Raw genomic sequence first — 13,239 nt, forward strand, 5'->3', positions numbered from 1 at the left:
CCAGCCGCCAGCCCTTAGACCCATACTGAATACTACTGGTGTGAGTTTGCACGTAAGTGCGTATTGTATGATTGTGTTTGAACTGTGTTTAATAAATATACTGCAAATGGATCCCTCCGTGTCCGGCTCCCCGTTACAAACACCTTTTTGGAAAAAAAAAAAATAAATAAAAAATTCAAAGGGTGCTAATATTTCTGATTCCAAGCAATCTCAGCTTTTGTTTTGTACTTTTTTTTGTAGCACAATCGCTTCACAGCCTGAAGCTCGCTGATTCGAGCCCTGGATGGGTCAGTTGACATTTCTTTGAAGAGTTTGTATATTCACCCAGTGTTGACTTGGGTTTCCTCCAGGTGCTCCATTTTCCCGGAAAAAGTCCAAAAACATGTGGTACACGTGAATTCATTCATTCATTCTATCTTCATATTAGTCCCTTTATTAATCTGGGGTCGCCACAGCGGATTAAACCGCCAACTTTTCCAGCATAAGTTTTACGCAGCGGATGCCCTTCCAGCTGCAACCCATCTCTGGGAAACATCCATACACACTCATTTACACTCATACACTACGGACAATTTAGCCTACCCAATTCACCTGTACCGCATGTCTTTGGACTGTGGGGAAACCGGAGCACCTGGAGGAAACCCACGCGAGCATGGGGAGAACATGCATATTCCATACAAAAACGCCAACTGACACAGCTGAGGCTCAAACTAGCGACCTTCTTACTGTGAGGTGATAGCACTCCCTACTGCGCCACAACGTCGCCAGTATAGGTGAATTGTATAAGCTAATTTTCCATAGTGTGTGTGTGAATGAGTGTGTATTAGAGATGCGCGAATGGCGGTTACAGCCGCGGAATCCGCGGATAAACCGCGGATCGGGCGGATGACGTGACGAAAAATAAAATTTGAATTAAATTCGGGCGGGTGGTGGGCGGTTGTACTGTTTTTGTACACATAGCTGGCGCACCAACGAAAAAGCCTAGGACTGACTTTACAGAATGAGAGGAGGAATCAGATACACTAATTCTGGATGAAGTACAGAAGTATTCCTTTACAAACTTCCGTATAGACGGAACAGCAGAGGAAAATCTACTTTCCTTTTAGGAGAAACAAGGCCAGTCCTTCCCACGACTACAGCTCCTTGCCAAGAGAATTCTATGCATTCCAGCAACAAGTGCTGCGAGCGAGCGCTCCTTCAGCGCAGCAGGGCGCATTGAGGCCAGGCGCTCTCGTCTGAATGTTGAAATGATGTGTCAAAATGCGTTTTCTATTAGGCTACAATAATTGTAAAAAAAAAATTGTACAGTACAATGCGTTTAATTTAGGCTATTTATTTATTTTTCTCCCTGTGCACCAATTGGAGACGGAGTTCACTGCTGATATTCTGAGAGCTTTATAGGGGTGCTTCTCATTTCTTATTTGTGTATCCTCGTTTCCTTTCCTTGCTTTCTTTCCTCGTCTTTCCACCCCTATAGGATGCGAGGGAAGGACGCAAGAAAAAGACTCAAGGACCGAGGAATTGAATCAAGTGAAACGACACGTCCTCGTATTGTTTAGCGTCACTTCAAAGCATCAATTAATGCTGCATTGACTTGCACGTTTGAATTAACTGCATGTCATTAAAGTCATTCTCTATTTTCTAATAATCAATAAAGAAACATTCATTTAATAATAAAAAGGAATAAGCCATTCAAATAAAGAGCTCAGTCAGCAGATGGCGGGCGGGTGCGGTTTTAAAATTTGGACGAAAATGTTAGTGCGGATGGATGGCGGACGGATGATGAGTTTTGTGATGCGGTTGCGGATGAAATAATAACCCATCCGCGCATCTCTAGTGTGTATGGATGTTTTCCAGTGATAGGTTGCAGCTGGAAGGGCATCCGCTAAGTAAAACACCTACTGGAAAAGTTGGTGGTTGATTTTGCTGTGGGAAGCCCAGAATTATAAAGGGACTAAGCCGAAAAAAGTGAATGAATGAATGAATAAACCTGCTCTGTGTACTTTGTTTTTATTGAAAAGTAATAAAAAATAAAGAAATAAAACTATCAATAAAACCATCAATAAATATTAATTAATTAATTAATTAATAAAGGTTGATAATCTCACCTGAATAATGACTTACTACAAGTATTAATAAGGCAACAACAGGCTTTAACCATATAACACCATTCTTTTATTTAACAGACTGAATTTAATTTAACATTGCAGACTAATTCTTTATTATACAATCATGATTTACTAACTAATACTTATAAATCAAGTATAATTTGTTAAAAACGTGTATTGAAAATTGAAATGCTAATAAGTGTAACACTATTATAAATGTAGCTGTAACTGTCCTTATAATACAGCATAATGATTGTTGTGGCTTTAAAGATATATTTATAGCATAGTTTTGACTGATTATAAATAATTATAAATTCATTATAAGCACAAACTTCTTAGAAAGTGTTACCCAAAAGTCTGTCTAATCATTAAGCATGACCTAACCCTTAGCTGGTAACAGAGAACTGAGGAGTAAAGTAGACATGCAGATGAGGAGGGCTAGTGCCAAGTTCACACTATGAATTTCAAAATTGTCAGATCTTCATTGTTTTCGCACAACATGACTATCTGGGGGAGCATTTAGTTGCTGCTGTGTTCACACTGCATGATGGACCAGTGACAAAAGCTTACAAACTGCATTACTACTGTCTGGCTCACAAACACGTGAGAAGGGATACGCAAATACCGATAATATGATACACTGCATAAATAAATAAATAAATAAATAGTAGTAATTCAAGTGGTCTGTAAGCTGATTTTCAGTAAAAGGGCAAAAAGAGAAAAATATATATTAATGATCAATGATTATATGGTTGGAGAATGCAAGCAGCAGTGACTGAGCATTTACAATGAGAGAAGAAACAAGTTGGAATCAATAATTAAATTTGCAATTAGCTGCTGCATAAAAATGTTTCTTCTCTGTTTCTGTTTAATTGCATTGCAATGCTTATTTATTTTGAGTTTGTGGTCTTAACTCCTCCCCAAACTCGCCACTGTCCTGCATGGAGTGAAAGTTCACTCATTGGCTGAAGGTCATTCTCAGATGTTTTCAGTCAGAACTAATTTCACACAGGATGATTTTGTCAGTAATTCTCTTAGATTGTGTCTTTGACAACTCATGTTGTATTAACGTGAACAAAAATTATTTACCTTTTATTTGTTAGCATATAAAAATCAAGCCTAAAATCATGCAGTGTGAACTCAACTTAAATTTAAGCTTAGGGCTTATGGGACTGAGACAAAAGTGGGCACCTGTACGATCCTTTATTATCTTGGTAGATCCTCTTGTGAATTATCTTTTATGTACTTGTTTTGAGGGTTTAATATTTGAGTCAATTACTTACATAGATTTTGTATAATGTGTCAAAGCAGTGAACACAGATGGAGTTCTGTTAAATTGAAACTGCTTCAGTTTAGTTATCACAGTTGAAGTTCAGTTTACTTCAGTTCAGAGTGATGCAAATTTTACTGATGAAAACACTGCCAAAACACTGAACACTGAAGAGCAACTTCGCCAATGAGCAGCTCCAGAAGAAAATGAAGGAAAATGAAGGGCTTCTCTGGCCAAATGTTTTGTTCAGTGCTGCCAGTCTTAGTAGGTTACCAGCATGTGTTTAGGCTAGCCTACTGGATCAATAAGGAGACTCATCTGTCTAATCTGTACCTTTTCTTCAATATTCTGTAATGTGTTTTTTTCTGTGTACAAAATTTAATTTTGTTCCACAGTCATATCAGAATTATTTCCTAATCGTGAAAATGTTCTTTAATTAAATGTAAGATGTACAAACGCTTGAAACATTTTTCCTGATTTTGAATCTTCCATCCTGATTTTCTAGTATTGTCCATTTTCTCTATAAAGCTGCTTTGAAACAAACTACATTATATAAAGTGTTACAGAAAAAAATGGTTTGACTTGACTGTCTAGATGTGAAGGTAAAACAAAACAAGACAAAAACAAAGTAATCACACTTTTCTATCTCATATATGATAATGATATAAGCACACCACACATGTCTAGTAATGGTAATATAAATCTTAACATAAAATGTGCACTGCAGGAAATTAATAGTAATAATATTAGTCACCAACAGGTTGAAAAATACCTTTAAGAGTGTTTCTTTAGGTCTCAGGGCCAAACAATGAGAGAAACAACCATACATTTTTTCACAATGTGTTAGCGAAAAAACTGAGAAACAAAACTTTTCCTCACCTGGTTATTATGAGGCATCCCATAAAGCGATTCCACCAGATCTGCTGCTCTTTTCAAAATCACCTCCTATATGCAAAAAAAAGAAAGTATAGTAAAATTATTTTAATGACATCAGTAATCACAGCCAAGTGGAACACACAGACTAGATGTCTGTCCAATAGATTGTCTCTGTCAGGGTAAAAAAGGCAATATTTCAGCAAACATTTGCTTTGTGTTGATGAAGGACAATAATCTACAGTGTTTTTGTAGTGCAACTACAACTTTACAGAGTCAACACTTTTTAAGAGATGCTGTGATGGTGGTACATCAAAGATTAAATTTATGTGTTCTTGCCAATGAGAAATAATTAGCATGCTCTTTTCTGAGCAAAAATACTATGTTATGATTGTTTAAAGGCAATGCTGACATGTAGGCAGCTAGAGGCTACTGCTAAAGGTAGAGTTAATGAATAGATGTGATCCTAAGTCAACCCAGTAGCTACTTGAACATCTCTCCTCTTCGATACATTATACATTATATACAGTTAAAGTCAGAATTATTAGCCCCCCTGAATTATTAGCCACCTGTTTTTTTCCCCCAATTTCTGTTTAAGAGAGAGATTTTTTCAACACATTTCTAAACATAATAGTTTTAATAATTCATTTCTACTAATTGATTTATTTTATCTTTGCCATGATGACAGTAAATAACATTTGACTATATATATTTTCAAGACACTTCTATACAGCTTAAAATGACATTTAAAGGCTTAACTATGTTGATTAGGTTAACTAGGCTGATTAGGGTAATTAGGCAAGTCATTGTAAGTAGACTATCAAAAAATATAGCTTAAAGGGGCTAATAATATTGTCCTTAAAATTGTGTTAAAAAAAATTTAAAACTGCTTTTTTTTCTAGCTGAAATAAAACTAATTTCTGGACTTTTTCCAGAAAAAAAAAGTATTAGATATAATGTGAAATATCATTGCTCTGTTAAACATAATGTGCGAAATATTTAATAAAAAGAAAACAGAATTCAAGGGGGGGGGGGGCTAAATAATCTTACGTCAAAAGAAAAAACAAGATTATTTTGCTTACCCCATTGGCAGATTATTTTGCTTGTTTTAAGGAAAAACTCACTTATTATTGGCATATTATTTCTCAAAACAAGACAGTATGTTTTGCTTGTCTAGAAAATGCCTCTTGATATAAGAAATTTTAGATATTTAGACTAGAAACAAGACAAAAAATCTAAGCAAGAAAAGCATTTTTTGCAGTGCATGATTAATGGGCGTGGAGCTCCGCGAGCATCGGGCAGGAGTGGGCATGGCCAGCAGGGGAAAAGGGGAGCGAATAACTGTTGTTGACAGTTAGCTCACAAACTGAGACACAAACCGTGAGGAGACGCATGAGTTTATAGTTCACAAAGTTAAAATGCAAAGAAATAAACAGTAATTTAATGCCCTGTTACATTTGTTATTTGTAATTTCATATACACATAAACACAATTTATATCATTATAAAGATAAGTGTGTTCATGTAAACATTATAAATGAGGATTCTCCCTCGATCCCCGTGTCTAAATTATAGATCTTGAATGCAGACTCAGTGCAGCAGGTCTCCTGACGTGCCTATTTTAACCATTAGCCCTGCTGGTAATATAGAGGCAAACACAGCAGCACGTCGATGTGTCTGAATGTGAACGAACCCACAAAAATGCTTGCAGCACACACACAGCTTTGCTGTATGATCGGCCCTGACAGGATTCGCGGCGAAAAAACATGCAACAAGCCCCGTGGATCATGGAAACAAACACATACGAGCCTTCATGAACGGCAACGTGCCGTTGGTCTGTGTCTCACAGCTTGCTTGAAACTGGCAGGTCTGCCTTCGGAAAGCACGTTCTCTCATGAATAATTAAGCAGCCGGCTCTTCTCATAGGATAAGAAAACTCCGCTATGAATAATAATGAGAAACCGACGCGTCATCATTGCACTTGCAGTACTGCGCTACGTCGCCGATTTTGATCCCGCCCCAAAAATCATTTTAAACCCGGAAGCTGAAATTAGCTGACAAAAGCTCAAAATTAACCAGTTTTCCCCACAATTAAAGCTGACAGGTGCTAACATTGTCTTAACTGAAGCTCAACACAGACAAATCTGTTAATATAAAAAAAAAAGTTTTCCAGGGTGTCCTAAACCTTTAAATGTAACATTGAACAAACCATAAGTGTTAATTTCAATAAGTGGCCAAACAAATAAGCCTATAGATTAAATACAACTAATAAATAAAATGTAGGATAACCACATACCTAGACACTCAAAAAACTTTAAAATAGATTTTGAAATCTAAATTCTCTAAAAGATTGTTAGGCTGCGTTAATTAAGGCAACTGGAACCAGGGAGACTTGCAAAAAGACATTATAATTTGATTGAAATCTACATTTATTATAGTATGTTCTCCTTAGATCCCAAGATCTCCATAATCATTGACCCAGTCTGTATTTTAAGCACATGTTGTAGTGGTCACGGAGGAGTGGAGAGTGCTAGACAGATTCTGGAAAGACCCGGGTATCAGACTAGTGAGTCTGTGACTCAATTATTGGCGTGGGGCAGTAATAAAGTCTGCCCGGCATAAACTTTTACCACTGACCTGTCTGGAGGTACTGCTGGATTGCTGATGTCACTATGATGGATCACCTCTGGTTGCCATGCTCCCCTAAAGACCCTCCAACTTAAAAGTTCAGGATATTTTAACATATTGTATTTAAAAAAATCTAACCCAATGTTTGCTGACACCTCACCCGGGGCCTTATGTACGAAGATTTGCATTGAAATCATACTAAAACTTTGTGTACGCACAAAGCTGTAAATGTGCATATGCAGTAAAAGATTCTGGTGTATGAAACACTGTGTATGCGGAATCCCACACATATTCTCTTTGTACATCCAAATTAAAGTGAAACTAAGCACACATGCACGAGTGCAAAACCCCTAACTGCCTCCTCCCCCGTATGAATATGCTAATGACTCTACCTTGGCAAAACCAAACAAAAAAGCAATAGCAAAAGCAAGCAAAAAGAGAAACTTTGAACAGAATGTGAATTGGAGGTGCGGCTATCAGAGGTTGACCAGCAAAAAACTGTGTTATTTGCAAGTTTGTCGTTTGAATGAGCTAGTTGAGTGATTTCTGCCCGTTTGATCGGCAGAGACAACAAAGCTAAAGAGGGAGGACATCGGCAGCGTGAGTGGCGTAGCTCTTAAAGCACATGGCAACATGTTTTGACACTGTCATTCATGAACTCAGTTCGAATCCACCGTCTGATGAACGTTCGAGGTTACAGAAGTAACCCTTCGTTCCCCGAGGAGGGGAACGGAAGTGCCATAAAGTGGATTGATTGAAATCCACGAATGGGAGATTCGGATCAGAAGCTGCTTGTCTGGAGAGTATTGAACGGGCCAATAAATGAAAATGAATTGGCAGCGTAAGCTTGCGCAGGTCTGCTGCATCGCCAATTATCCCAGCATATAAGCACACCTGAAGCGAGCAGACGCCATCCTTTTAAGCTGAAGAGACTTTCAAACAGCTAAGGGACAGTCATTATGGCGACAGAGTATGGCACTTCCGTTCCCCTCCTCGGGGAACGAAGGGTTACTTCTGTAACCTCGAACGTTCCCCTTCGGTTGGGGAACTTCAGTGCCATAAAGTGGATTGATTGAAATCCACGAATGGGAGAAGTATGGAAAGCGCCATAATAACTGCACCTTACCAACGCCCCCGATGAAGGGATAGTCAAGCAAGCGTGACGCACCCACATCATGGGAGGCGCGGTCCTCCAACGTGTCCCTGGCCCTAATTTATCCTACTTCAACAGAAGTCTTACGGATTTAGATATATTTTTTAGGAAGTCGTGAGCATCTAGATAATTCTAGGAATATACAACAGTACGTTGGGAAGCGTGCAATCCCGATAGGGAGGACGCTGCGGAGACCATCCGTTACCCAAGGGGGGATAGATGGCAGGATTACATATGGACTAGCCCTAAAAAGGGGGAGTACGCATAGCAAAAGAGTGGTTAGCGGAGAGGGAAGACACGGGTCCGCCCAGGGGGGGGGACTTAACTGTGGCGGAATAAGCATATGGGATCGCCTAGTGGGGATCACGCATAGCAGGCACCTATACCCAAAACACGGGCTGACTAGCGGGCAGACCTACAACGTAGTGGGCCAGCAAGTGACTCCTCCGCTGAGTCAGTGCCGGGGGCCATGGAGGAATCTGCAGGGCTCACCTGACGGGGAACTTTACTGACAGATAAAAGGGCGCACGTATCTCCGTGTTAGGGAAAATGGCGCAGCAAGCGTGTCTCAACACCCTAGCGAGTTGTTTCCTCAATCACCAAAGGGTTACCTAATACCCTTGAGGAAACCGGCTCCACTCGCAGATTGTCTCCACTCTACAGATGTCTGTTAGAGAGGCGCCGCGTGCACGCCCCCAAGAGGATTTAACGCTCCGAGTGGAGTGTGCACGCACTCCCGGGGGACACGGCTGACCTCGACTCGAATAAGCGAGTGAAATGGCATCCACAATCCAGTGGGATAATCTTTGTTTCGATACGGCACTTCCCTGCTGCCGACCGCCATGACGGACAAAGAGCTGCTCAGATGATCTAAAATTCTGAGTACGGTCCACATAAATGCGCAGAGCGCGAACTGGACAAAGTAAAGAAAGGGCTGGGTCTGCCTCCTCCGGGGGCAGCACTTGCAGGTTCACTACCTGATCTCTAAAGGGGGTGGTAGGAACCTTGGGCACATAACCCGGGCGGGGTCTCAGGATGACGTGAGAGTAATCCGGCCCGAATTCCAGGCACGAGTCACTGACCGAAAATGCCTCCAGGTCCCCGACCCTCTTGATGGAGGCCAACGCAACCAGCAGAGCTGTCTTCAGGGACAGAAATCTTAGAGATACTGATTCGAGAGGCTCAAAGGGATCGGCTCGCAAACTTGTGAGAACGAGGGGGTGTCCCAAGAGGGCATGAGAGGGGGGCGAGATGGATTAATTCCTAAGTCTTCCTCGCGTCTAAGGACCACACATGGAGGTTTCAAAGATCGGGGCGAGGGTGCCAGATTGTGCCCTGTCCCTGAGAAAGTAGGTCCTCTCTCAAAGGGATCCGCCAGGGGAAGGCCGTCGCGAGGAGTGAGAGCTCTGATATCCAGGTCCGTTTGGGCCAAAGGGGCACAACTAGCAGAACCTGTTCCTCGTCCTCCCTGACCTTGCACAGTAACTGCGCGAGCAGGCTCACTGGGGGAAACGCATACTTGCGCATGCCCTGAGGCCAGCTGTGGGCCAGTGCATCCGTGCCGAGAAAGCCCTCGGTCAGGGAAAAAAACAACTGGCAATGAGCGTTCTCGGGGGAAGCAAACAGATCGATCTGGGCCTCCCCGAATCGCGCTCATATCAGCTGAACAGACTCGGGGTGGAGTCTCCATTCTCCAGGGCGTAACAGCTGTCGTGAGAGCGCATCGGCTGCACGATTGAGCGTGCCTGGAACGTGAATGGCGCGCAGCGATTTTTGCCGTGGGTGACTCCAGAGGAGCAGACGGCGGGCGAGCTGAGACATGCGGCGAGAGCGTATACCCCCCATGCGGTTGACATACGCCGCCGCCGCCATATTGTCCGTCCTGACCAGCACGTGTTGCCGCTCCAGCACCGGTAAAAAGCGGTGGAGAGCGAGGAACACTGCCGACAGCTCTAGGCGATTGATATGCCAATGCAACTGGGCACCCTTCCACAGGCCCGCAGCCACATGCCCGCGACACACGACCCCCCAACCCGTGTTGGAAGCATCTGTTGAAACAACAACATGGCTGGACACCTGTCCAAGAGGCACACCGGCCTGTAGGAACGAGGGGTCGTTCCAAGGGCTGAGGGCGCGGCGACACAGCGCAGTAACAGAGACTCGGTGTGTGCCCGCGTGCCATGCGTGTCTTGGGACCCGATCGTGAAGCCAGTGTTGAAGTGGTCTCATATGGAGCAATCCGAGCGGCGTGACGGCGGCTGCGGATGCCATATGCCCCAGGAGCCTCTGAAAGAACTTCAGTGGGACCACTAGTTTGCTGTCGAGCTCTCTCAGACAGTTCAGCAACAGGCGAGCGCGTTCCTCGGAGAGATACGCTACCATGGTGATCGAGTTTAGCTCCATCCCGAGAAAAGAGATCCTCTTCACGGGGGCGAGTTTGCTCTTTTCTCGGTTGACCTGAAGCCCCAGTAGGCGGAGATGCCGAAGCACCTTGTCCCTGTGCACAATCAATTGCTCCCGCGAGTGAGCTAAAATCAGCCAGTCGTTGAGATAATTGAGTATGCGGATGCCCGCGAACCGAAGGGGCGCTAAGGCACCCTCCGCGAGTTTGGTGAAGACCCACGGAGACAGAGAGAGCCCGAAGGGGAGGACCTTGTACTGCCACGCTCGACCCTCGAACACAAACCGCAGAAATTGGCGGTGGCGTGGAAGAATGGAGACATGGAAATACACGTCCTTCAGGTCTATGGCTGCAAACCAATCCCGAGGACGAACGCATTGGAGAATGCGCCTCTGCGTCAGCATTCTGAATGGCAGCTTGTGCAGACAGCGGTTCAAAACACGCAGATCTAGGATTGGTCGTGACCCATCGCTCTTTTTGGGTACGATGAAGTATGGGCTGTAAAACCCACTCTTCATCTCGGCTGGAGGAACCGGCTCGATTGCACCCTTCGCCAGGAGAGCAGCAATCTCCTCTCGCAAGACAGGGGGGCCGTTTCGCGAACTGAATCACGTAACCGAGTCTGATTGTGCGTATGAGCCACCGCGAGGGGCTGGCCCGCGCTAACCAGGCAGGCAGAGCCCTCGCTAATGGAGTCATCGCTACCATCGCTGACGTACCAGCAGTGGGGCAGCGCGGAGTGGGTGTGCTGATTCGGGAAGCACGAGGGTCCCGCGGAAGAGCTGGAGGAGAGCGACTCGCTCTGGCTCCGCACCCTGACTCCGGAGAGGGGGCTGGAGGGCTGAGGGAAGGGAGACCGTCCCCCCAGCGCTCGTGAGCCACTGGCGAAGCACGTAGAATCTGCGAGCCGGAAGGCAGCGCGTCCCGGACTGGCAGAATTCGTGCTGTCACATCTGGGGAAGGGAAAAAGTGCTCTTTTATTGATGTTTTGGTGGCACTGAAAAGTACCGTTGTAATCGGGGCCCCGCCCTCCAGCGAAGAAAGAGCAAGTTTCCTCTTCTCCGGATGGCCTGTCTCAGGGACGCTTCGCGGTCCGTTTGCCGGACTTAACGTTGTCCTGGGCAGGGGGGGCTGCCTGCTTTCGAGGTGTACGCTGCGCCCGCTTGGCCGGAGGCGCAGGCGGGGGCGGGGCAGCACTCGTTGGCGGGCGCCCTCGGCGAGGAACAGTGGAGGTGGATGGCTCGGCGGGCGGAGCGGGATTACGGCCATGCCGATAGATGACATTGCCCATCGCATCCAACTGCTCTTTCACCGCCTTGAATTCCTGGGTGAATTCACCGACGGTGTCGCCGAACAGGCCAGCCTGGGATATGGGCGAGTCAAGAAAGTGAACTTTGTCAATATCGCGCATATCCGCCAGGTTTAGCCAGAGGTGGCGTTCCTGAACCACATGGGTGGACATCATCCTATCCAGCGCACACGCGGCGGACTTAGTAGTCCGAAGAGCATAGTCGGTCACGGTGCGCAGCTCATGTAATAAGCTTGGGTTAGACCCGCCCTCGTGCAGCTCGGCCAGCGCCTGCGCTTGGTAGCGCTGGTAGGTGCCCATCGCGTGCAAAGCAGAAGCAGCCTGGCCCACAGCCTTATAAGCTCTGGCTTCGAGGGAGGCAGACAACCTACAGGCTTTGGACGGGAGGCGGGGCAAACCCCGCCACGTAGAGGCGCCGCGCGGACAAAGATTGACCGCGATAGCGCGCTCCACTGACGGGATCGCCTCATACCCCCTGGCAGCTCCGCCGTCAAGAGCGGTGAGGGCGGAGGGACACGCAGCACGGGCAGAGAAAGGTGCCCTCCTAGACTGCGTGAGCCTACTGTGCACTTCCGGGAAGAAGGGGACGAGAGGCTTCGAAGGCTAGTCGGTCCGGCCGCGGAGCTGGGGGATAAACCAGCTCCAACCCCATGTCCGAAGCAGCCCGGGAAAGCACGGCTAACATGTCCGCTTCAGGATCCAATTTGACGGCGCTCACCTGCCCAGAGGGGGCGAGCGGGTCCGGATCTTCGTCGGACAGTGAAAGCCCACCCTCTGATGCCGCGGAGGACATCTGATCTCTGGTGTCAGCGAGTGTGAAGCTACCATCTGGTTAGACGGATCACTTCCACTACCCGAAGCTTGGATGGAGCGCCGTGAGGAGCGAGAGGTCCGCGAGCCCGTGGGAGGCGGATTATCTCCCGCTGGAACCCTCAGATCTGCCCGAGCGCCCGCTGCTTCTTTAGAACAGGAGGCAACTGGGGTGGCTCGCTCTCTTACGAAAGTTAGCCGCGATCTTAGCTGTGCAACGGTCATGGCATCGCAATGACGACATGAACCGCCCGCGAGCACCGCATTAACATGCTGGACCCCCAAACAAGCAATGCAGTAATCGTGTCTATCATCCGGAGCCAGGAAACCCCTGCATCCAGAAACGCACAGTCGGAGCGCCATCCTGAAAAGGACGTGCTGCACGACTGTGTTGCTCTTTTAGGAAAGTTGCAACAATACGCACTGCTCTGGAGGACCGGACCCAAAGAACCGCAGGCAAGGGAGAAACCCAGCTCGACCGTCTGCCGCCGCAAAAACCCACTCTGAACCGGGAGACACTCGTTCGCTCTGAAGTGCTGAACAGCAAGAGGAACCCTCATCGACTCACTCAGAAAGGATCTGAAGCGAAAAGGATGGCGTGGAAAAGGATGCTCGCTTTAGGTGTGCTTAAATGCTGGGATAATTGGCGATGCAGCACACCTGCGCAAGCTTACGCTGCCAATTCATT

General features: G+C 45.9%; 1 protein-coding gene across 8 annotated transcripts in view; it reads right to left on the reverse strand.

Moving 5' to 3' along the window:
* Positions 1–13,239, reverse strand: part of ebf1b (EBF transcription factor 1b) — a 264,404-nt gene that overhangs the window by 57,635 nt on the left and 193,530 nt on the right. For all 8 annotated transcript variants that reach the window (XR_015520545.1, XR_015520544.1, XR_015520541.1 and 5 more), the window contains exon 12: positions 4,258–4,323. Coding sequence is in view for 4 of the 8 variants with exons in the window: in XM_087301781.1 (XP_087157907.1) it covers positions 4,258–4,323 (66 nt within the window). In the remaining 4 variants the exon portion in view is untranslated. The remainder of the gene's footprint in view (positions 1–4,257; positions 4,324–13,239) is intronic.

This window comes from Danio rerio, chromosome 21 (assembly GCF_052040795.2).
Source record: "Danio rerio strain M-AB ecotype USA chromosome 21, GRCz13ab, whole genome shotgun sequence".
NCBI classification, from domain to species: Eukaryota; Metazoa; Chordata; class Actinopteri; order Cypriniformes; family Danionidae; genus Danio; species Danio rerio.